The sequence below is a fragment of the Sciurus vulgaris genome, assembly GCF_902686455.1.
Source record: "Sciurus vulgaris genome assembly, chromosome: 5".
NCBI classification, from domain to species: Eukaryota; Metazoa; Chordata; class Mammalia; order Rodentia; family Sciuridae; genus Sciurus; species Sciurus vulgaris.
In genome coordinates, this window is record NC_136465.1 from 143,700,061 (window position 1) to 143,724,984 (window position 24,924).

The following is a 24,924-nucleotide window of genomic DNA, read 5'->3' on the forward strand; positions in this document are numbered from 1 at the left end:
AAAGAAACCATAGATCTCAATAACACAATCAACAATTTAGATTTAACTGACTTATATAGAATATACCATCCAACAAAGAACAAATACACTTTCTTCTCAGCAGCACATGGATCCTTCTCTAAAATAGACCATGTGTTATGCCACAAAGCTACTGTTAGCAAATAGAAGAAGATAGAGATACTACCTTGTACTCTATCAGATCATAATGGACTGAAATTAGAAATAAATGACAGAATAAAAAACAGAAACTTCTCAAATACTTGGAAATTAAATAATACACTATTATATGATGAATGGATAACAGAAGATATCAGGAGGGAAAATAAAAAATTCTTAGAAGTAAATGAGAACAAAGACGCATCATATCAAAATCTCTGGGACACTATGAAAGCAGTACTGAGAGGAAGATTTATTTCATGGGGCGCATTCAACAAAAGAAGTAGAAATCAACAAATAACTGACTTAACATTACAGCTCAAAGCCCAAGAAAAAGAAGAGCAGACCAACACCAAAAGTAGTAGAAGACAGGAAATAGTTAAAATCAGAGCCGAAATCAATGAAATTGAAACAAAAGAAACAATCAGAAAAATTAACAAAATAAACAGTTGGTTCTTTGAAAAATAAACAAAATTGATAAACCCTTAGCCACGCTAACAAAGAGAAAGAGGGAGAAAACTCAAATTACTAAAATTTGGAATGAACAAGGAAATATCACAACAGACACGAGTGAAATACAAAACAATTAGAAGCTATTTTGAAAATCTATACTCCAACAAAACAGAAAACCTCAAAGACATCAACAAGTTTCTAGAGACATATGAATTACCTAAACTAAACGAGGAGGACATACACAACTTAAATAAATCAATTTCAAGCAATGAAAAAGAAGAGGTCATCAAAAGCCTACCAACAAAGAAAAGTCCAGGACCCGATGGGTTCTCAGCCGAGTTCTACAAAACCTTTAAAGAAGAGCTCATTCCAATACTTCTCAAAGTATTCCATAAATAGAAGAGGAGGGAACCCTCCCAAACTCATTCTATGAAGCCAATATCACCCTCATACTTAAACCAGACAGAAATACATCGAGGAAAGAAAATTTCAGACTAATATCCTTAATGAACATTGATGCAAAAATTCTCAACAAAATTTTAGCAAATCGCATCCAAAAATATATTAAAAAGATAATGCACCACGATCTTGTGGGTTTTATCCCAGGGATGCAAGGTTGGTTCAACATCCGGAAATCAATAAATGTCATTCACCATATCAACAGACTAAAAGTTAAGAATCACATGATTATTTCAATAGATGCAGAAAAAGCATTTGATAAAATACAGCATCCCTTCATGCTCAAAAAACTAGAAAAAATAGGGATAGTGGGATCATTCCTTAACCTTGTGAAGGCCATCTACGCTAAGCCCATGGCCAATATCATTCTAAATGGTGAAAAACTGAAAGCATTCCCCCTAAAAACTGGAACAAAGCAGGGATGCCCTCTTTCACCACTTGTATTCAACATTGTTCTTGAGACTCTAGCCAGAGCAATTAGACAAACCAAAGAAATTATAGGGCTACGACTTGGAAAAGAGGAACTCAAACTATCCCTGTTCGCTGATGACATGATTATATATTTAGAGGAACCTGGAAATTCCACCAGAAAACTCTTAGAACTCATAAGTGAATTCAGTAAAGTAGCAGGTTACAAGATCAATGCTCATAAATCCAATGCATTTTTATACATAAGTGATGAATCTTAAGAGAAATTAGGAAAACTACCCCATTCACAATAGCATCAAAAAAAATAAAATACTTGGGAATCAATCTCACAAAAGAGGTGAAAGACCTCTACAATGAGAACTACAGAACACTAAAGAACGAAATTAAAGAAAACCTTAGAAGATGGAAAGATCTCCCATGTTCATGGATAGGCAGAATTAATATTGTCAAAATGGCCATACTACCAAAAGTGCTATGTAGATTCAATGCAATTCCAATTAAAATCCCAATGATGTACCTTACAGAAATAGAGCAAGCAATTATGAAATTCATGTGGAAGAATAAGAAACCCAGAATAGCTAAAGCAATCCTCAGTAGAAAGAGCAAAGCAGGGGGTATCGCAATACCAGATCTTCAACTCTATTACAAAGCAATAGTAACAAAAACGGCATGGTATTGGTACCAAAATAGACAGGTAGATCAATGGTACAGAATAGAGGACATGGACACAAACCCAAATAAATACAATTTTCTCATACTAGACAAAGGTGCCAAAAATATGCAATGTAGAAAAGATAGCCTCTTCAGCAAATGGTGCTGGGAAAACTGGAAAACCATATGCAACAGAATGAAATTAAACCCCTATCTCTCACCCTGCACAAAACTCAACTCAAAATGGATCAAGGACCTTGGAATCAGACCAGAGACCCTGCATCTTATAGAAGAAAAAGTAGGTCCAAACCTTCAACTTGTTGGCTTAAGATCAGACTTCCTTAACAGGACTCCCATAGCACAAGAAATAAAAGCAAGAATCAACAACTGGGATAGATTCAAACTAAAAAGCTTTCTCTCAGCAAAGGAAACTATCAGTAATGTGAAGAGAGAGCCTACAGAGTGGAAGAATATCTTTGCCACTCATACTTCAGATAGAGTGCTAATTTCCAGAATCTATAAAGAACTCAAAAAACTCTACACCAAGAATACAAATAACCCAATCAACAAATGGGCTAAGGAAATGAACAGGCACTTCACAGAAGAAGATGTACAAGCAATCAACAGATATAGGAAAAAATGTTCAACATCTCTAGTAATAAGAGAAATGCAAATCAAAACCACCCTAAGATTTCATCTCACCCCAATTAGAATGGCGATTATCAAGAACACAAGCAACAATAGGTGTTGGCGAGGATGTGGGGAAAAAGGTACACTCATACATTGCTGGTGGGGTTGCAAACTAGTGCAGCCACTCTGGAAATCAGTGTGGAGATTCCTCAGAAAGCTTGGAATGGAACCACCATTTGACCCAGCTATCCCACTCCTTGGTCTATACCCAAAGGACTTAAAATCAGCATACTACAGAGATACTGCCACATCAATGTTCATAGCTGCTCAATTCAGTATAGCCAGATTGTGGAATCAACCCAGATGCCCTTCAGTTGATGAATGGATAAAGAAACTGTGGCATATATATACAATGGAATATTACTCTGCCATGAGGAATGACAAAATTATGGCATTTGCAGGCAAATGGATGAAATTGGAGGATATCATGCTAAGTGAGATAAGCCAATCTCAAAAAACTAAAGGACGAATGATCTCGCTGATAAGCGGATGAGGACCTATGGGGGTGGGTAGGAGGGGTTAGTGTTAGAGTTAGGGTTAGGTTTAGGGTTAGGGATAAGGAGGGTGGTAAGAATGGAGGAAGAAAGGAATGTATAGAGGGAAAAGAGGGATGGGAGGGGTGGGGGGGGAGGGAAAAAATAACAGAATGAATCAAACAACATTGCACTATGTAAATTTATGATTTTTAATTAAAATAAATAAAAAACATAGCACAAACTCAGTCACATATGAGGTAAGGGGGAAGACAGAATGATGAATTCCTGCCTCACTGGGCTACCTAAGTTATGGTTAGCTGTCCAAGATCAATGACCCAGCTTTTTTTTTTCAATAATCACTTTATCATTTTATTCACAAAATATAAGTAAGACTTAACATCTCCTTCCTATTGAGACTTTTCTTTCCCAATAATTTTATGTGGAGGGTTCTTTATATATCAATTATAAAAGATGTTGAAATGAAAATATTTTTAAAATTTGCCAATACAGACCTGTACTTTATACAAAGTTTGTTAATCAATGTAAAAAGTATTTTGTTTGAACTGAATATAAGGCATGTTCAGTTTATGTTACTCTACAGAATCATTTTTGACTCATCGGAGATATTTCTCTTCACCAGTCCTATTTTTCTTTGATTCTCTGGAATGGTCAGAGTATCTGCCAAATGTTTTCCATCATCTCTCAGCACCATTCTGATACCTATCCTCATCACTTTTAGAGTCTGAATGTTTTCTATTCTTTTATGACCCAGCTTTTAAAAATTTATTTGGAAAGAAAATTCATGGAAAAGTTAATTCTGATACTGATTGTAGTATAAGTGACAGGCAGATTTATCTGTACATATGGTTTTCTCTTTCAGAGAGTGACATTTTTGACATCACTGCCTTTAGTAAAGTTTTGAAATTTCCTGTGATGAAAACCCGGTTGTCAGATCTTAAACTAGGGTGTCATTTCTGTATATGAAATACATCATAATTTACATTTCCTCACTGATCTTGTGCTTCTGACCTACCAATGTTGAGTTGAGTGTAACTGTACCAAGTGACATAGTCTCGATTACATGTTATGTCCCCATACTTTGTTTTGCTACAGAAACATTTGACAATCCCTCTTGCTGTGGAATAACTTCATTCAAAGAAACCTTCCTCCTAGGAACTCCTTCATTTTCACATTTATTTCAGCTAAAAAGTTTCCCTCAACAGATTCAAAACCTGAAACTTCTCTTTAGCCCTCTGTAGTTTATACTTGTGGAGGGGGCAGTTTATGGTAGACACATAACTTTGCTATGTGTCCCAAAGACATGGAACTTTCTCACATTTTTAATGTCCTGCTACAAACAATCCTCTAATTCTGCCTCAGGCATCTCTTAGTTCTTTTCAGGAAGCTGAATCTGCCTCTTAAATGGACACTGTCCCTCTTTAACCAACAAAAAATCATTGCCCCCTGTTATAAGATTTCAAGATTTTATTTTATTTTTACTTTTCTTTCTTAACAAACATTTATTTCTCTAACAATTCTTCATACATTTGGTACAGGTGAGATCTTTCATAATGAGAAATAGGAAAAGAATGATATCTAGACCTGGTAACACAACTTAGTTTTCTAATAAATCTTGTCTATCTCCATTTCTAGGAACTGGATATTTTCATCCTGGAAGAATTCTCTCAAAAGATCAATGTCAGTCTAAGGTTTGGCCTTCATCTGCTATTCTCCTGCCCAGCTTTCTTTTAGTTCATTTGTTGCAACTTCTCTTGGAACCTGAATTCCATAAATCTCTTCATCAGTTTCCCCCAGGACAAAAGCAATAGTGATTGCTTCCCCTACACAGTTAAGAGTTTCATTTCACTTTGATCCTCAGTAATTCTTTGAATATTTTATGATGATCCTCTGGCTTTCCTCTTGAAGACCAGTCCAACTTATTTTATCACTTGGAACAGTTGTCATAATCATTAAGGGGTGATTCCCAGAAAAGTCTTATATGCACAACTGTTATTACCATAACAGGGTTTCCTGCAATGCTGAATTTTCCTGGGATATATCTGTTCCTTCCAGGGACATTTATTCTAGGAAACTTTTTGAGTCTATCTCTTTTTATCTGCCAGTTTCCACTAAAAACCTGCACAACTTTCATTTTGACAATAAGTAAAATATCAGCCCCATTTCAAAAACACATTTTAATGTTTTTATTCATGCATTATAATTACACATAATAGTGGAGTTTATTTTGACATAATCATACATGCATAGGATATAATCTGCTCCATTTCAATTCCTAGTACTTTCTCTTTCCCTCCTCCCTCCCTTTCTCTGTTCCACTTCCTCCATACTCTACTGGTCTTCTTCCCTTCTTTTTATTTATTGTTTTTTTCATGGGCAAAAGAACTGAATAGACACTTCTCAAAAGAAGAAATACAAATGGTAAATGAATGAATAAAAAATGTTCAACATCCCTAGCAATCAGAAAAATGCAAACCAAAACTACATTGAGATTTCAGCTCACTCCAGTTAGAATGGCAGTGATCAAGAATACAAATAAATGCTGGTGAGTATGTGGGAGAAAAGGTATACTCATACATTGTTGGTGGGACTGCAAATTAGTACAGTCACTCTGGAAAACTACAGAGAGATTCCACAAAAGGCTTGGAATGGAACCACCACATGACCCAGCTATCCCATTCTTTGGTATTTATCCAAAAGAACTAAAATCAGCATACTATAGTGTTACAGGCTCATCAGTGTTTACAAGAGTGCAATTCAAAATATCCAAGTTATGGAACCAGCTCATGTGTCTGAATAGATGAATGGATAAATAAATTATGAGTTTTATGCAACATAGGGTATCACTCAACCATAAGGAAAAATGAAATTATGGCATTCCAAGGGTTGAATGTTTTCTTTCCTATGTGGAAGCTAGAGCAAAATAAGAGATAAAGAGGGGATATCACATAAAAATTGAAGGGAGATCAGTGGAGTAGAGGAAGGGAAATGAGGGAGAGGGAGGAAGGATGGAAAAAGGAATTGCTGAATGAAAATGACCAAATTATGCTATGCACATACATGAATATACCACAGTGAAATCCACCTGTGTGTGTATCTATAAAGCATCAATTCAAAAATCAAAAACACATTTCAAGAACAGTTTGAACTAAGAACTTTCTCCTTTGTACTTACTCTATCTCTATTTGTTCCTTCATGGTTTCCTTTTTCCATTCATCCCTCTCTAGTGTCCTCCATGTTGATTTTTTTCTTGGTTCTTATCCTTATGCTGATCTTCTTCTGCTAGTAAAACTGGACAATATTTTTCAAACTACTCTACTTTCTCCTTGATTTCTGAGCAAAACAAACTCTTACAACCAGAAAATGCTAGAACCAAGACCCTTAGTAATATTAGTCATTTCTTTGAGCTGTTTCTCCTTTACCATGAGAAGATGACATATGTCTTTTTAAGAGAAATCTTTTTTCCCTTTTATTTTATCAATCAACTTGGGGCATAAATAAGTTTTTATGGTTTGGATATATGATAGCTCATGTGTAAGACAATGTAAGAATGTTCAGAGGTGAAATAATTGGGTTATGAGACCATTAACCTAATTAGTGGAATAACCCACTGATATGGATTAATTGGGAGGTAACTGTAGGCAGGTAGCATCTGTCTGGAGGAGGTGGGTCTCTGGGAGCATGACTTTGAGGTTTATATCTTGTCCCTGGTGAACAGAGCTCTCTGATTTCTGATTGTCATGTCCTGAACTTCTTTCCTCTACATACCCTTCTGCCAGGGTGTTCTGCCTCACCTTAGGCCCAGAACAATGGAATTGGCCATCTATGGACTGAGGTTTTTGAATGTGAGCCCAAATAAACTTTTCCTCCTTTACGTAGTTCTTGTCAGGTCTTTGGGTCACAGCATCACAAAAGTTAACCAAAACAAAGCTTGTATGATTTTATGAATCCCTTTAAAAAAAAAAATTCAAGGAGGCTGGGACTATAACTCAGGAAGAACACTTGCCTAGCATATTCTCATACCTGATCCAGCTAGGATTTTTAGGACCAACTGCAAGTTAAAGCATTTCCCTACCAAATTCAGTATGTAAAATCAGGAAGAAGTGACAGCATTTTCAAATGCTTAAAAAGCAATGAAAGACCTACAAGGAACATGAAATATTAAGGAAAATTCATGCTACCAAAGGAACATAATAAATTTCCAGTAATCAATTCTAAAGAAGTAGTTATCTATGAATTCCCAGGCAAAGAATTAAAAGTAGTTGTTTTACAAAGTCTCAATGAAGACCATCATTGGAATTTTGATGGTAATTGCATTGAATCTGTACAGTGCTTTTGGTACTATGACCATTTTGACAATATTAATTCTGCCTATTCAAGAACATGAGGTCTTTCCATCTTCTAAGGTTTTCCTCAATTTTTCATTAGTGTTCTGTAGTTTTCACTGTAAAGGTCCTTTACCTCTTTTGTTGCTTTGATTTCCTTTACCTCTTTTGTTCATTGATTCCCAAGGTTTTTTGGTTGTTGTTTTGGTGGTTGTTTTTGTTGTTTTGAGGTTATTCTGAATGGGATTGTTTTCCTAATGTCACCTTCAGCTGATTTGTGGATGTGGAGGAATGGAGGAGAATAGAAGTTCAGTAGATTAGACAAAGGGGAATGAAGAGAAGGGGGAGAGATAGGAAAAGGAAAGACAGTAGAATGAAGCTGACATAATTTTTCTATGTTCAAATATGAATATAGTGAATCTCACCATCATGTACATCCACAAGAATGGGGTCCTAGTTAGAGTAAGATATATTCTGTGCTTGTGTAATTGTATCAAAGTAGATTCTACTGGCATGTATAACTAAAAAGAACAATTTTTTTAAAACTGTGATACAATTTTTTTTAAAAATGTACCAATGGACTACAAGAGAACACAGTTAAATCAATCAGTGAAATTGGAAACAATAAATGAACAAAATCAGAAGTTCAACAATGTTAAGGCAAGATTGCAATAAATCACTCAGTCAATCTCAAAGTAGGAGGTGGAATTTTATTCACCAGCTGGTGGGCCAAAGGGCAGGATGCAAGTCTGGACTCTTCAACCCCCTCCAGGGGTTAGAGCACATCTTTTATAGTTCAAAACCACAAGTAAAGCATGTCAGTAAATTAATCATAAGTGGCTGTTGCTATGATTCAAAACCCACAAACAAAAATCATGAGATCTAAAATCATAAGCAGAAAAGGAAGTTGGCAAAAATAACCCTAGTTGAGTACAATTTAAAGAATTGTTACTAATGTCTAGACAAACATTGATATTCCATGCATTTAAGGCACATTGCACAGGTACAGTGTATAAGAATAAAAGGAACAACTTTGCCATTTTGCATTGCCAAATATGCTATGCTAAGCAACTGTTGGTGGGTACAGAGGTGGGGTTTTCCCATGGGAGAAGCATTTCTTACATGACATGGAGTCTCAGGATGAAATGGAGTCTGTTTGTTCAATTGCCCAAATCGCTTGGCCCATAATAGCAAAATGATAGAAATAAGAAAAATAATCAAATCAATTTTACTGTAGGTGAACAATGCAATGAAAAAAATAAAGACCTTCTAAAGCAGATTCAATCAAGCAGAGAATCAGTAAACTTGAGAATTAGTTATTTGAAATTATTCAGTCAGAAGAGAAAAAAAGACAAATAAATAAAAAGGGTGAAGAAAATCTATGAGGCACCATCAAGTGAATCAATAATAGAATATTCAGAAAAAGAATCAAAGAAAGGAGAACATAGCTTATTTATATATACTATGACTAAAATATCCCAAATTTGGGGGAAGAATCCCAAAGGGCCTCAAATAAGTTGAAGATAAAGAGATCTACACAAAGACACATTATAACTAGTAAAAGTCAAAGACCAAGAGAAGATTTTTGAAAGAATTAAGAGAAAAACAACTTGTTATTACGTAAAGGAACACTCATAATACTATCAATATATTTCTTTCCAGAAAACTTAACAGGATAGGAGAAGATAGAATGACATATTCAAAGCACTAAAAGGAAGAAGAAAAGGAATAGGAGAATGAAAAGAGGAAGGAAAAGGAGAAGGAAGGAAGCTTTCAAATAAGAATACCATACTCAGAAAAACTGTCCTTTAAAAAGTAAATAGGAAAATCGTAAACACCGAGGAATTCATCATTACTAGACCTGCCTTACAAAATATGCTTAATGCAGATTGAACCAAAAGTACACAAAAAAGTACTGTGAAAACATATATGAGCATACATCTTATCATGAAAAATAAATATATGATAAATATACATTATGTGTTATGTATATTATTTTTAACCCAAATATAGTTCAGAAATAAACATTTGCTAATGGATATAAGATATAAAAAGGAGCCAATAGACTACAAGAATACATAGCATGTGCTGGGACAAGTAAAAATATAGACTTCTTATATGTGTGTGATTGAAACAAGTTGTAATCAATTAAAAACAGATGGTTAATCTCCAGGATATTTTAAGCAATCCTCAAGGTATCTACAAAGAAAAATCATAGTTGATTCACAAAAGATAAGGAAAAATCAAAACAAATCATTCCCAAAAAAATCATCAAATAATAAAAAAAGATGATAAGAAAGAAGAAAGGAACAAAATAACTCCAAAACTGTCATAAAATAACCAACAAGATGGCAATAGTAGCTCCTCATCTATGAATAATTTAAATAATGTAAATGAATTAAATTCTCAATCAAAAGACATAGAGTGGTTGAGTGAAAAAGAAAGAATAACATCCCTCAATATGCTGTTTATAAAACACTCACATTATATTTAAGGACACATGTAGGATGAAAATGAAGGAATAGAAAAAAAATTTTCCAAGCAAACAGCATCCAAAAAAATAAATAAATAAATAAAATAAAAAATACCAGGAGCGACCATAACTTAAACAATAGACTTTAAGTAAAAAATTCCCTCTAGGGAAAAAGAAGGTCAGAATATAATGGTAAATGAGTCAATTCAACTGGAAGATAAAACAATTATAAATGCATCCAACATCAGAGTACTAAGTATACAAAGAAAATGTTTATAGACCTGGAGGGAGAAATCAATAATAATAAAAAAAGGATAATTTAATGCCTCAACAATTGATAGGACATCCAGGCAGAAAATGATAAACAGCTGACTTGAATAATGTTATAGACCTAACAGTCATATACAAAACTTCTCCCTTGGCATCAAAAGAATGCACATTATTCCCAGGTGTGCATGAAACATTCTCCAAGATAGACCACATGTTATTTCACAAAACTAGCTTTAATAAACTTAAGATGATCAAAATCATTCCGAGTATTTTTTCTGAACAGTGAGATGAAACTAGAAATCAATAGCAGAAAAAGAGAAAATTCACAAGCACCCAGAAACTAAATAACACATTTCTGAACTGTCAAAGAAGAAACCAAAAGAGAATTTTTAAAATATATTAACCAAAAGAAAAATGAAAACACAACATATCCAAACTTATGTGAAGCTGAAAAAAAAGCAGTAGTAAGAAAAAAAAATCATAGCAATAAATGCCTACACTGAAAAAGAAAGATTTTTTAAACCTAACTTCACACCTGAAAGAATTAGGAAAAGAAGAAGAGAGCTAAATCCAAAGTTAGAAGAAAGAAGAAAATCATAAAGATTAAAGAGAAGTAAATTAAATGGAATAGAAGCCCTTATCTAAACCAAGTAAGTAAATAAAATGAAAGAGGAGATATTGCTACAGATATTTCAGAAAAAAAAAAAGAAATTATACAGGACTTTTAAGAACAACAAATTGGATTACCTAGGAGAAAATGGATAAATTCCTAGAAACAGACAATCTACCAAAATTGAATCAAGAAGGAACAGAAAAACCTGTCTGTATAGACCATTATTGAATAAGAAGATTGATTTAGAATAGAAAACTTCCCAACAAAGAAAAGCCCAGGAGTGAGGACTTCACAGGAGAATTCTACCAAAATTCAAAGAAGAATTAAAGCCAATCCTTATTAAAATCTTCCAAAAAAATAGAAAAGGGAATGCTTCCTTTCTCATTTCATGAAATTAGCATAACCACAACAACAAAGCCAGACAAAGACACAGAAAACTACAAGCCAATATCTCTGATGAACACAAATGCAAAAATACTCAGCATACTAACAATAGGACATTAAAATAATCATACTCTGTGAGCAACTGGGATTTATCCCTAGGATGAAAGTATTGTTTAATAAATGTAAATCAATCAATGTGATACACCACATTAACAGAATGAAAAATAAAAACTCACTTCAATAGATACAGAAAAAACATTTGGCAAAATCAGATATCCATTCATGATCTAAAAAAAAAAAACTGTCAAAATAGTTATAGAGGGAATCTACCTCATTACAATAAAATCCATATGTAAAAAACTCACCATTAACATCATAAATATTTGGGGGAAATTGAAATCTTTTCTTCTATGATCAAAAACAAGATAAACACTGATTCTCACAATTCCTTTTTTTTAAATATTTTTTTCTAAATGCTGATGGACCTTTATTTAATTTTTTTTTTTATATGTGGTGCTGAAAATCAAACCCAGTGCATTACACATGCTAGGCAAGTCCTCTACCACTGAGCCACAACCCCAGTCCTCACTATTCTTCTTAACATAGTACTGAATGAAACTCCTGACTGGAACAATTAAAAGAAAAAGAAATCAAAAGCATTCTAATTGGAAAAGAATAAGTGAAATTATGTCTGTTACGTATGACGTAAACATATATGTAGAAAAATCCTAAACATTCTAGGGACAAAATCTGCTAAAACTAATACAGAAGTCCATTAAGTTAGCAGGATAGGAAACTACATGCAAAAACCAGTTGTGATTTAAAATATTAATGATAAATAATCCAAGAAATAAATTAAAGAAATAAGCCCATTTACAATAATAAAAACAAGAATAAATTTGGAATAAACTCAACCAAAGAAAAGAAAGGCTTGTACACTGTTAATTCCAAAACACTAAAGAAATTTTAAAAAGACAAATGGAAAGTCATCTCATGTTCATGGACCAAAATAATGAATATTGTTAAAATATTTATACTGCCCAAAAGAATATAGAGATTCAATGCAATCCCTATCAAAATCCCAATGGCATTCTTTACATAAATAGAAAAAGCACTATCCTAAAATTAATATGGGACCACAAAAGACCCCCAGAGCAACTTTGAGCCTTCCACTGGAAACTGCCCCTACAAATCTCATGGCATGGAGAAACAGAGGAGAATATATGTTTCCTGCATGTACTTGGTCCCCAAAAGGAAGAGTGAGAGACAGGAATTGAATGATCTATCCATGCTCAGTTATTTGTCCCAAAGACCCCAGGAGGAAAAAGGAGTTTAAGGCATTGCAAGGAGCAGGAGGGTTCTGCTCATACAACTTTCTTCAGGAGTCAGAAAGCATTTCCTTTCAGTAGAATAGTATCCTTGTTTAGAACTTTTCCCATAATGTGGTTAGTACCAAAGGAAAGGCAAGATTCACACAGATGTTAGGAGGGGAAAAAAAAGCAAAGGAAGCATTAAGTTTGCCTCTGGAATATGTAAAGAACCTATGTAGTTCAATTATGGTCACCATGAGACTGCTGCATTATGGTTTAGGGTTAGTTTCAGGGTGGTAAAGCATATGCATTAGCATGGTCTTGTCTTCTTTTGACTTAGTGGGAAGACTTGTGGAAAGGGAGGAAGCGATGTTCGGGGTCTTGCATTCATCTCAGCTCCTTCTCTGTCACCATCTCTAAAATAAATTACATTTGATAGTCATGAGTGGGTGAAACTTCTGGATTAGGGGAATAAATGTAGAATCATACTTTAGAGAGAAAACATTTACACACCCTGTTCTAATATGTTTCAAGAATAATACTACTTCAAAATATTTCTCCTTTAATTTTTATAATAAAACTGTGAAGGGAGAATTGTCAACTTAATTTTACAAATGGGGAAACATACTTAGAGATATTTGGAAACAATAAGTGATAGGACCAAAAATGGAACTAAAATTAATATTGTTCAACTCTAAAACTTCCATTTTCAAAACATTTTATATCTTATGTAAGATTGAACAAGCATGAACTTTCTGTTAAATTTTTTTTTTCCAAAATGGATTAATTACAAAGAAAAATATCTTTTCCTTCCTCTATGGTCAAATTCAATATCTAATGAGTTTTTTCAAAGCTGGGATTCCCATTTCAGGGGGATATTTTCATATTCAAGAGTCTGTCTAGACTTAACATTCTTATGCTTACAGTCAGGTCCTAGAAGTTAAAATCTCCTTTCAGTTAATCATATTGAAAAGTTTTTGGTCTTTCACATAAGCTAAAGAGCCTGTGTATATAAATGACATCTCTTAATATTTACAGACAACCAAAATGTTAGTTTATACAGTTTCTGTCAAGATTTCATATTGCTATTAAAAAGAGGCACTAAATACAAGATACTTTTATGAAAATACTTTCATATGTTAAGAATTACTCAAGATTTAATGTCGCAGAGTAACCTTATGCCTTTCCTGAAACAGAAGGATAAAACGAAATTGAATTTTTACAGTAATTTAGCTATCTTTAGGTAAATTATAAGCTCATTTACCCTGAAATATTTTCATTCTCCGTGACATTTTCAATTCATTTTACTGAATTGTTGAAATAAAATCAAGAATATTTGAGATAAAACATTTAATTTTATTAATATTATTTTTCTTTCCACTTTTTTATTGGTGCTTTGTAGTTGTACATAATGATGTGATTTGTGTTCCATTTTCTTACATGCATGCAATATAAAAATATAATTTGGCCACTATCACTTTGGGAGGTCTTACACTTGTTGGTCCCACTCTACATTATATCTAACACTAAAATACATTACATTCTGAAAATATGACACAATTAATACTAGCTAAATTTTTGTATCACTTACTGATGGGCATGATCAAAACATTTTATACATATGTAACTGTCACAACCATGTTAGTGGTATTATCCACATTGGACCAACAGGAAAAACAGCTAAATTACATACCAAAGGACACATAACTAGTATAAGAGGACCAGCATTTAAACATGGAACAGAATTATTCACAACACCACAAACTTGTATCAATTAGTGGTATTGACAGTGGAATGTTACCTAAATATTTATTTAAAAGTTGATTTTTCATATGTTGGACACAATGCATTTTTTCGAGCTTCCAAGTATTTCATATTTCCTTCTAAAAAGTATATGATCCCTTTGTTCTGTTTCCAGAGTGCCTAGTCAGTAAAACAACTCTACCTCCCCTCTCACATCATGCTATTCTTACATACCTGTGTCCCTTTATAGATTATCAGCTCCATATTTCTAGAATTAATTAAATGCCATACATAAACACTCCACAAGTGTTTAATAGAGTCAATTTGAAGAATGTCTATGCAGAGAGAAGAACTTAAACTGAGTTGTTTGCTAAGACAATGGTACAGTTTTTCTGAGGATGACCATATTAGGGTCTATTATTTGAAGGAGGGAAGTACACTAGGGAAATGGTCAATTAGTTAATCATGCAATAATTGGGCAGGAGTGGGTATGTTATAGAAGGATGACAAGGACATCATGCTCCAAAATCATACTTGCAAATCCAATGAAAGGTTTTATTTAACATTTTCATAAAGAATTTTAAAAAAGGAACATATAATATCAAAGATTACCAACAAGCAGATGATTATCTGACATCTTTCAAGGGGTCATATATCTCTAACATTTTATTTTTATATGCCTTGAAATTTATATTATGTATAAAATTTTACTCTATAATTTTATTATATCCATTATTGAATATTTCACTAAGCCTATATTTTATAATAATTATAGCACATTGTTATCAAATAAATGTATTTGAAGCCAATCCTTTAACTTTCTGAATTCAAGATAATATTGGTCATGCACAACCACAAAAATGTAAAGTTATACTCCATGTATGTATGATATGTCAAAATACATTCTACTGTCATGTATAACTAAAAAGAACAAATTAAAATATTTTAAAAAAGAGTTGGCCACCAGGCAGGGTGGAACATGCCCCCAGTACCAAAAAATAATAAAATTTTAAAAAAGAAAGATAATATTAGAAATAATTTGCTTACTTCCATAAGGGAGTCCATGAGATTAAATCATTAAGTTTTGACTACATGCTTATCATTGGCAAAGAGGCAGGGAAATTTGCCTTTTATTATCTAAGTGACTGAAAATACATGTGCATGCCACTTAGTGAAATAACAATGTTAAGCAACATACCATCACTACTTGTATGAATAATATGGAAAATAAGTGCCACAAATGAATGAATATTAATGTAGGTTGAAATCATCAAGGATGATTTTCCTGGGCAGGGCAACATTAGAGAGTTTTTACACATGGGAATATGAGTTTTAAAGTCAAAGTTACCTGAATTCATATCAATATTTATTTTCTTTATTATTTAGGACAGTTATTTATTATCTCATATCTCACCTAGAAAACAAATAATAGTCACTCATTGAATTGTGGTGAAGATTCCAATGAGACAATCATTGTAAAGTGCTCAATACAGGGTCAGGCACATCCTAACACACCTCACTATTGAATAGTGTAGAGATAAGAGTAAAAGATGGAGACATTGGCTGATCATAATCTTAGTGGTGTCAATGGTACATCTAACAGCAACTGCCTGAGTTGAGGGATGTGTATCAGCCAAGAGTAGAGAGAATATTCCAATGGTGGCAACATGGTGAACAGAGAAGGAAATGGTGATGAGTGCTTTGTTTTTAGATCAATGAGATTATCTCTTTAAAATATTTAAAGAGGCAGAAATAGAAAATAAAACTGCAAAAATAAATTAAAGATGAATTGCAAATTATCAAGGACAGTAACTTTTTTTCTTTGTCAAAGGTGAGAGTGGGTGAGACATCACCAAATAGCCCTAACAATTTTTAGTTGTCACTGAGATGCATACACCTGGCTGAATAGAATGGAAAGTAAGCTATTATCTTAAACTAAAGAAAAAGAATATTTGGGTACATTTTTATTCTCTGTCATTTAGCAATCAAAAGAATAAGAAAAAGCCTAAAATAATTTAGGCTTAGGATGCAAGGACACTATCAACTATTTGAAAAGGACACTGGCAGGTATTCCTATTATTTGTGTAATATCTGCCAATCCATTTTAATCATAAAAGTTTCTGAGGGAAAAAGTAAGAAAACAAGGTTTCCAGGGAGCTAGAAGTTTCTAGCCCAGTTAACAAGTAATCCCATGCAAAATAACTTTCAAACTAAAAAGGAGTTTCAAAAGCAGCCAGCACTGGTTGCCATGACACCAAGAGTAAGCTCTACGCCTGCCTTCAGATATGTCTGCTTGAGGGGATATTTTGTGCCATTTGTGCCCCAAGGAAGAACCAGGCAGTTAATCTGGGCTGGGATGTTTGGTCCTCTGGGAAAAGAAGAAAAGACTGATCATGGCTCAAGGGAATAGGGCTCATTCAGAGACAACGCTGGCAGGTGTTTTCTCTCTGAATTGACTAGTAACTAGAGAAAAACTTAGCTGTGGTGGATTTCCAATACATAAAAGCTAGTAGTGCAAGGAAAAGGAGAAGTAGACAGAAGGGATCCACCAACAGTGACCAGCCATCCCTTTTTGTTTACAACCAAACAGTTTCTTTGGATGTAGGTTTTTCAGTTTTAAAACTGGAACAGTCCTGGAAAAATTGGAATGGTTGGTCACAGCTTTATCTGTGCACACTGTACACTTCTGTACTGAACACAGAAGGATAAGCAGAACACAGGTATAGAGCACCAATCGGTGGTTAAACCATGAGCCAACATGTGCAAAACCATAAATAGTTCATCCAAAGTCCCCATCAGCAAATTAATAGGGAGACATAATATTTTAAAACTACAATATTGATCAGTAATAATTAATCTGACAGTATTCGAAAAAACATTTTTAAAAAATCTTTTTTCCTTGGTCTTGACAAAATTTTCAATCACTGTCTCCCACGTTACTGTGAGTGACTAAGTTTTCTTTTTTTTTTTAATTTTTCAACAGGAAAGCTGTCTCACTTCAGTAGAACTATGAAGGCAGCATGTTATCTGCTAATTGGGGAACCTGCCCTACAGATGTTGGACCCAGAACCAACCACCTCTGCCTTGATCAGTGCTTTCAAAATAGCTACCTCACAACCTGCTTCTCTTCTCTTAGAATAGAGTTTCATTCAGAGCTTGCATGAGAGCATCCAGTTGGTAAGCAACAGAAACTCTGGCTATAATATAATCTGAGAAATGTGTGAGCTTCTACCTGTTCTTTGGGGTCAAAAGAATTTCAATTTAGCCAATCCTTAGCTCCCACCAGGGTTTCTATGTCAGTTGTCCTGTTTTATTTACACAAATGGACAAAAACACCTATAATATTGCATTGAAATTTTAGCACACTCATTTCTTGATAATGCATTGTCTGGTCACTTAGTTTAAATAAGAGGTTCTTACTCTAAGACTACGCAAAAATAAATATTTGGCACTGTGCTAGTGTGTACTCAGGACATGTGAGGAAAACACGCCCTCTGTGATATGAGTTAGGTGCTTTCATTGATGGTCTACTTTCTCTGTATTTGGTTGATCTTTGGCTAAATCTAATTCAAATGTAGATAGAGGACAGGGCCTTTTGTGGCAATCATACATTGCCAATAACCAAAAACATTGCTAATGGTAAACAAAAACTCAGGAGCATGTAATTATCAGTGGTTAAGTAAAAAGGCTCTACATTGTCCAAAGAACTTTGCAACTCTTTGACCAGGTAGGTAACTGCCTAGATCTGAAGAGACAACAGAGGAATCTCCTTTTCTGAGATAGCTATCATCATGGAGAAAAGTAAATATTGATTGAGTTTTTATTCTGAGCAGAAGCAAACATTTGAGTGACATCCTAAATCATGGTTTGATGGGAAAATGATGATGATTAATTAAGCATGGCCAAAGAACATAGAAACTTAAAAAAGTATTTTTAAATTATGCATATCTTTTAGTGAATAAATTTAAATGTAGTGTGTTATCTAATGATGTGCCAAGCATTTCCCCTCTTTAAAATCAAAGGACTATAGCATTTAGAAATAATGATTCTTCAATGCAGTGGCTCTTGACAACATGTAAATGATATGTGATTGCTCCATAAAACCCTCATACCAGGTGCAAATGACAGACATAACAGGGATGATGACAGAGAGGTCTTGTAAATAGCAAAAGGAGGGTTAATTTATTAAGAGTTTCAGCATCCACAGCTGTTTCCCTTCAACTAATGTGACTGAGCTTTGTTAATAGACCTTTTAATATACTCTCTGATTATGTTACTTTGTTTCTCTGCTACATTTTTGAGTATCAGGTTGATATGGCACTGAAAAAGCACTTAAAAAGATTCTGATGAAACCCAGAAAGATGTCAAATCCAATGGCATTTGCTAGGTGCTGTGCTTTTCACTTATGGTTGCTTTAATCTAAATGGCTTTGCCCGGTGGGCATAAAAGTCCCTCAAGTGTTATTTTTTACTGTGAAGTGAAAGCATTTTTATTTGAGGCCTACAAAGCGTATGCTTCAATGGAATTTATCAGTGGTTCAGTCTTTGTTCAGGAATTTGAGTCAAATCATTTTCATCAGACTGATTGTAGTTATGACTAAGATTATTTGAGTCTGTTCACATTTCATTATTTGGTACTATGCAGGCTGTTGTGTTCTCTAGGGAGGTTATTCTATGGTCATAGAAACCAGGTCAACACTAACAATACAGATCCTTCTGAGTGCGTGGCTGATGGTACTGATTCACCACCACAGCTGGTGGAGGCTCTTCACAAACCTAGGACAGCACTCAGGTATTCAAATGATACAAAACAATCAACTTCAACATTTAAAGGAGCATTTATTGCCAATCTTTTAATAATACAAAAAGCCTAATATATCAAAAGTGAACTAAAGTAAATTACAATAAGACCTGCCAGATCCTGATGATTCAGTGACATTTCACACTGACCAAGGAGAAGCTATTTCTTCACTAGTCCTGACAAGGTAATGTAATGAAGGCAATCAATCCTATGGGGATTAAGGCCCCATGAAAGCAAGCAAAATTTTAAAACTTAGCTTCTGAAACATTGTGAGCATGTGAAATTATTCTTTCCTGATAAATTATAGGTTTCAGGTAATGAAACCTAAAAAGTTTTCTTCTGGGTGTAGGATAGAATAGAATTTGTTCCAGTTATCTACCCTCCTATGAAAATTAAAATTTGAACTCAAGAATTCAGAAAGATTGAGAATATTTCTATAGTGTTATCTGCTATTGTTAGAAATTTGATCTTGGTCTTTTCTCTTGTGTGAGCCTGGGAAATAGCTGATATATTGAAGACATATGGGGATATCTGTTTTCAATTGTATAATCTTAGTGGCTGGAATTATGCCAATGGGAACTAAGTTTAAGTAGTTACTAAGTACCATATCAAAGTATGCATTTATGTTTTAAGGGTTATAAGGAAATTTTGAACTAGCTTACACTAAACTCAAAAAGAATCATCTATGATCATAATTTAAGTTTAAAAAACTTTTGGACACATAGTACACATATATTCCATATAGTTATTTTCTTTAAGGTTTTTGTAAATCTTGTAACAACCAGCAGAGCCTAAATCTACTCTAAGATGTTCTATCTGCTTTCATGGACTTAACCTGTCAAAAACAGAATTCATCATCTTCCTCTCTAAAAAACACTTATGCTCTGAGTCATTTGACTTGGTAGAAGATGTCCAAGTTAGAAACCTGAATGTTATCTCTGATTCCTTCCTCAAATTCCTTCCTACCTAATCTAACAAAAATGCTCATCAATTCTGCCTCTTAAAAATGTTTTTACAGTTCATTCATTCTCTTAATGGATGCCTCAAGTCTAGGTCAGAGCCTTGAGTTGCTGGATTGGGTCTATACCCCCTTATTATATCTCTTTGTTTCTAGTATTTGTTTGATCTATTTGATTTTCTATACTGCAACTGTTTAAGTTAACTGTTTTGCTGCTGTGACCAAAATACCCAACAAGAACAGTTAGAAGGGGAAAAGTTTATTTTGGGGGCAATGGTTTCAGAGGTTCAGTCAATAGTTGCCAGCACCATTACTTTTTCCCTGAGATAAGGCAGAACATCATGATGGAAGGATATGGTGGAGGAAAGTAGCTCAGGACATGACAGTCAGGAAGCAGAGTCTTGCTCCATTGACAGGGACAAAATATATACCCCAAAGGCATGCCCCCAATGACCCACCCCCTCCAGCCACACCCTACCTACCACCCAGTTAATACATTTAACTGGAATAATACACTGATTAGATTAAGGCTCTCATAACCCAAACATTTCAAATCTAAATTTTTTTTGCATTGTCTCCTGCATGAACTTTTGGGGGACACCTCATATCTAAACCATAAACCACACCTCATATCTAAACCTCATATCTAAACCAAAAGAACATTTGTAAAATTCAAATCTGCTGCTCTTCTGCTTAAATCTCTTCAGCAATTTCCCACTATTCTCAGAACAGGTTCTAGACTCATTGTGAAACAAAAGACCTCAAGTACATCTTTCTACTCTGTCTTTTCCATCACTATAAAGGTAAGCTTTGATCTCAAATTTTTGTCCACTCAGTTCTACCTACACAGAATAATATTCTCCTTGAGTAAAACTTCCACTGGGCCTTAATGGGAAGCTCTAGTATTTTTCCAGGAATCTTTGTAATTCTCCAGCCTAAAGGCTACATCATGGTGTGTGCTCCCATTGTGTCTCCACAGCACTCTGTGTATTTTTGCCAAGACACTTGTCACTCAGTACGGTAATGACCTGCTTTTTTTGTCTGTATTTGTCTATTTCATGTAAACTCTCTAAACAACCAAAAAAAAAAAAAAGTCTTATTTCCTTCTCTGCACAACCCCAAAGCCTAGATGTATCTTGTACATAATAGATGTTTAATAAATATTTGTGGAATGAATTAATGGTATGCAAATTTAATTAAAGCACTTCAAGATGTAAAACCATTTAAGTCTTCTTTAAAATGCCCTTTTTATACATCAGAAAGCAGAATAATATATATCCTTTGTTTAATGAATACATCAGAAAGCAGAATAATATATATCCTTTGTAGAAAGGACCTAGCAAGGAGTAGTCTCTAGCTCCAAAAGTTTACAATCCAAAGCAAGGTTGATTGCTTGATTGCTAGGCATCCCCAAATTTTGTACATAATGATAATGTTATCTATGAAAGACAGATATATAAAAGGGAGTTAAACATCTAATAGACAGCATGAACCTCAAAAGGGATTTAAGAAGAGCAGCAAAAAATTATGAGAGAATAACATTATCAAAAAAACCTGAGTTCATGACTGAGGCTCTGTAATTTACTAGGCATGTGACCTTAAACAAATTACTTAATATTTCTATACATAAGGATATAATGACTCCTGTCCATAGATTATAGTTAGAAGTAAACTCAATATGTGTGTACTATTCTTAATACCTATGTATTAGTCAGAGTTCTCTAGAGGTACAAAATCAACTGGAAGTATATTAAAAAAGGGGATTCACAACCAGAAGCTGGATAGTCCACAATGACTGTTTGCAGCTGAAGTGCTGGAAGAACCAGCAGCTGTGCAGTCTGAGATGCAGAAGCCCCAGAACAAGAAAGATCAACAGTGCTACCCTAGTCTGAGACCAAGGCTTCTGGAAACTACCTGGAGAATCACTGGCAGAGTCTGCTTTGGAAGAATGAAGAAGTGAAAGTCTGATACCCTCAGACCATCAAAGCAACAATCAAGAACCCATTTAAGAAGAGCTGAGCTTGCATCTGCATCTGCTTCTTTGTTCTTCCAGCCTTTATTCCATCCTTTTGGGCAGTGCTGCCCATGCTTAGGGAGGGGCTCCACTTCAGTTCTTATCCCACATTCCAGTCATTCCTAGATACACCCTCATTAACACACCCAGAGGCCTCTTAATCATTGGCATCTCTTAATCCAATCAAGTTGACAATTCAAATTAACCATTACAACCTATTACATAAGTTCCCAATAAATGGTGTTTACATTATAACTTAACATCTACCGTATAATAGGTGTCCATTAAATCTTTGAATGAATATTAAGTCATGACAATGAAAACAAAATGTTGACATACACAGAACCCTAAAGTTGGTATAAGATGACAAGATAGGGAGGGAGTCACTTAACAGGTCCTTTACATTAGTCTAGGCAATGTTTTCTGACCACTGGGAGTGAAGCATTTTATCAGAGATCCACAGAAAATTTCCCAGCCAAAGTTATTTATAAATATTTTTTGCCATTAAAATCCATACAAATATTTGAAATTCTTCTTATAACATGATTTTCTGTAATTTTGCATCATTTTGTGAATCAAAATTTGAAAAGTATAGGAACTTTCTAATATAGTAGGACTACCCTGATAAATCTAGAGTCAAAGGAAAAGAATTCACCTAAGATGTTATACATTTAAGATAGAAATTTGTTTTAAAATAAATGTATTCCTTTTTAAAAAGGTATTCATTAAACGTTCTTTGTACTTCCATTCAATCCCAGGCAGTGGCTGGGTATTCCAAACAAAAATGAACATTCTGGCTTGTGATAAGTAACAGTTACGTGGCACTGCTAGACAGATAAACTGAGAATTATATGATGTGATATATTCAGTGGTATGGTTAGACATGGCTAGAACTGTGCTGTGGTCTGAATGCTGATGTCCCCCCAAAATTCCTGTGTTGAAACCTAATTCCCTTTGTGGCTGTAGTAAAGAGTGAACCCCTTGGCATGTGATTAAGTTGAGGACAGAGTCCTTGAGGGAGATTGTTCACCCTTTCCACTGTGTGAGGACACCTGTGGAAAACTGCAGCTGCTTGCCGACAGGGCTGCTTCAAGTGGCTCGCGGCGGGGCTTCTCTTACGGGAAACCGCGGCTTCTTTGTCTTTTCGCTTACCAACAACCGCTTGGGGAAAACTGCCGCTTACAGCCCGACCAGGGGAACAGAAGACACGAACTCTTTAGAAGTTCATGAAGCAGCTTCCCCTTTATTCCAATAACACTTTCAATATATAAGCAGTCTCATGCATAAGCAATTATAACCAGATTGTCCATCCAATCCTGTTAAAGGTCAAGCAGTCACTTGCTCAAGCATATATGTAAAGTACATCTGTCCACGTGCTAGGCAGCTGAACTGATTATCCTACAGCCAATTGTAAACGCGTTCTGCCTTTCTCCATGCATATTCAGAATGCCGTTTGCTCTCTGCCAGTTGCCATCTTCGGCATAACCCTGGGCCCCGGGTTCCACCGGCCACAGACACCAACAGTGCCATATTCATAGGAACCCTCAGTAGACACTGAATCTACTGGTGCCTTGATCTTGAACTTCAAATCTGTAGAACTATATGAAACATAGTCCCGTTGTTTGTAGACCATAAGGCTTATTTTTTGCTACAGCAGCCTGAGCAGACTAAGATAAGCTGAGATGGTCATAGGAAAGAGTTAGTAAAGATTTTCCTGAAATTACTCCTTGGCAGAGTCAAAATGTTATCCAATGTCATAAATGGATGAGGTAAAGATACTCTAAGCAGAGAAAAGGTGAAGATAGTGGTAGTGTGTTGGGACTAATGACACGTTAACTAACTCAGGCTGACTCCTTACTTCCTGGCGGGTGAGCAAGATCAAGGCCTCAAAGGCAGTTTCAAAAGTAACTGACGATAAATCAGACCACGGTCAGGGATTGGTTCACAACAGTTCCCCAAACGTGATCAGCTCGTGCTTGCCATTTAGTCCTATGGGACTCTCACCTGCGTGAACCCCATGCCTTGCTGACCTTTAAGCTGATTGGTTCCCGCCTAGCCCCCACCCTACATAAAAGCTGTGTGACTTCCTCAATAAATGAGTTCCTGCTGTGACTGGTCTCTCTGATGTGTCTGTCCCCCGCCCGGAGGGCTGGGTGCGGGCGGTCAGTTGGCCCTACCTTTCCCGGTCTGGCCTTGTTGGGGAGTGCTCCCTTCCCTTGTTGCAGGTCAAGAAGAGCAAGGGGGCTAAAGACCCCACAGTAGTGTGTTTGAGTGCTATAAACTGTACAATGTTAATAGAAAGGAGTAAAAGAAGGAGTTGAAGGGCAGGCAGGGGGGTCAAAACCTGGAACTCCTCAAATGGCATGCTAGAATTCTTGGAAGCCATCCTGAAGGCAATAGGGAGCAATGCAATATCTCATGCAAGGGAGGGATGCTGAGGATAAATGAGCATTTAAACAAAACGTGTATTTCTTAGGCTAAATGTAGGAGAGATTAGAAGCTTCCCCCTTTCTGCTCCAATAGGAATTTATTAAAAAAAAAAACAAAAAAAAACAAAACAAAACAAAAAAACCACCTCATATTCACCTTATCAAAATTCTTTGGCACTCTAGTAGTTTGTCTGCTTTTCCTTCTTAGATCAGTGGTTCTCAAACCTGAGTATAGATAAGACAACCTGGAAAAGTCATCAAAACGCAAATGTT

General features: G+C 35.0%; 2 protein-coding genes across 4 annotated transcripts in view; both read left to right on the forward strand.

The window, feature by feature from the left end:
• METTL25 (methyltransferase like 25) overlaps positions 1-5,219 on the forward strand; it is a gene marked incomplete at its 5' end in the record, with an annotated part of 198,840 nt that extends 193,621 nt beyond the window's left edge. The window contains one exon of one of the 2 annotated variants that reach the window (XM_079143063.1): positions 4,968-5,219. In XM_079143063.1, the coding sequence (XP_078999189.1) occupies positions 4,968-5,022 (55 nt within the window). In that variant the 3' untranslated portion in view covers positions 5,023-5,219. The remainder of the gene's footprint in view (positions 1-4,967) is intronic. The other variant, XM_079143065.1, reaches the window with a different exon arrangement.
• A 510-nt stretch (positions 5,220-5,729) lies between these two features.
• The window catches only part of TMTC2 (transmembrane O-mannosyltransferase targeting cadherins 2), a 458,982-nt gene continuing 439,787 nt past the window's right edge, over positions 5,730-24,924 (forward strand). Inside the window, exons 1-2 of one of the 2 annotated variants that reach the window (XM_079143057.1) lie at positions 5,730-5,897; positions 17,453-17,627. In XM_079143057.1, coding sequence (XP_078999183.1) covers positions 17,611-17,627 — 17 coding nt within the window. In that variant the 5' untranslated portion in view covers positions 5,730-5,897; positions 17,453-17,610. Of the gene's footprint in view, positions 5,898-17,372; positions 17,628-24,924 lie in introns of those variants that run through there. The other variant, XM_079143058.1, reaches the window with a different exon arrangement.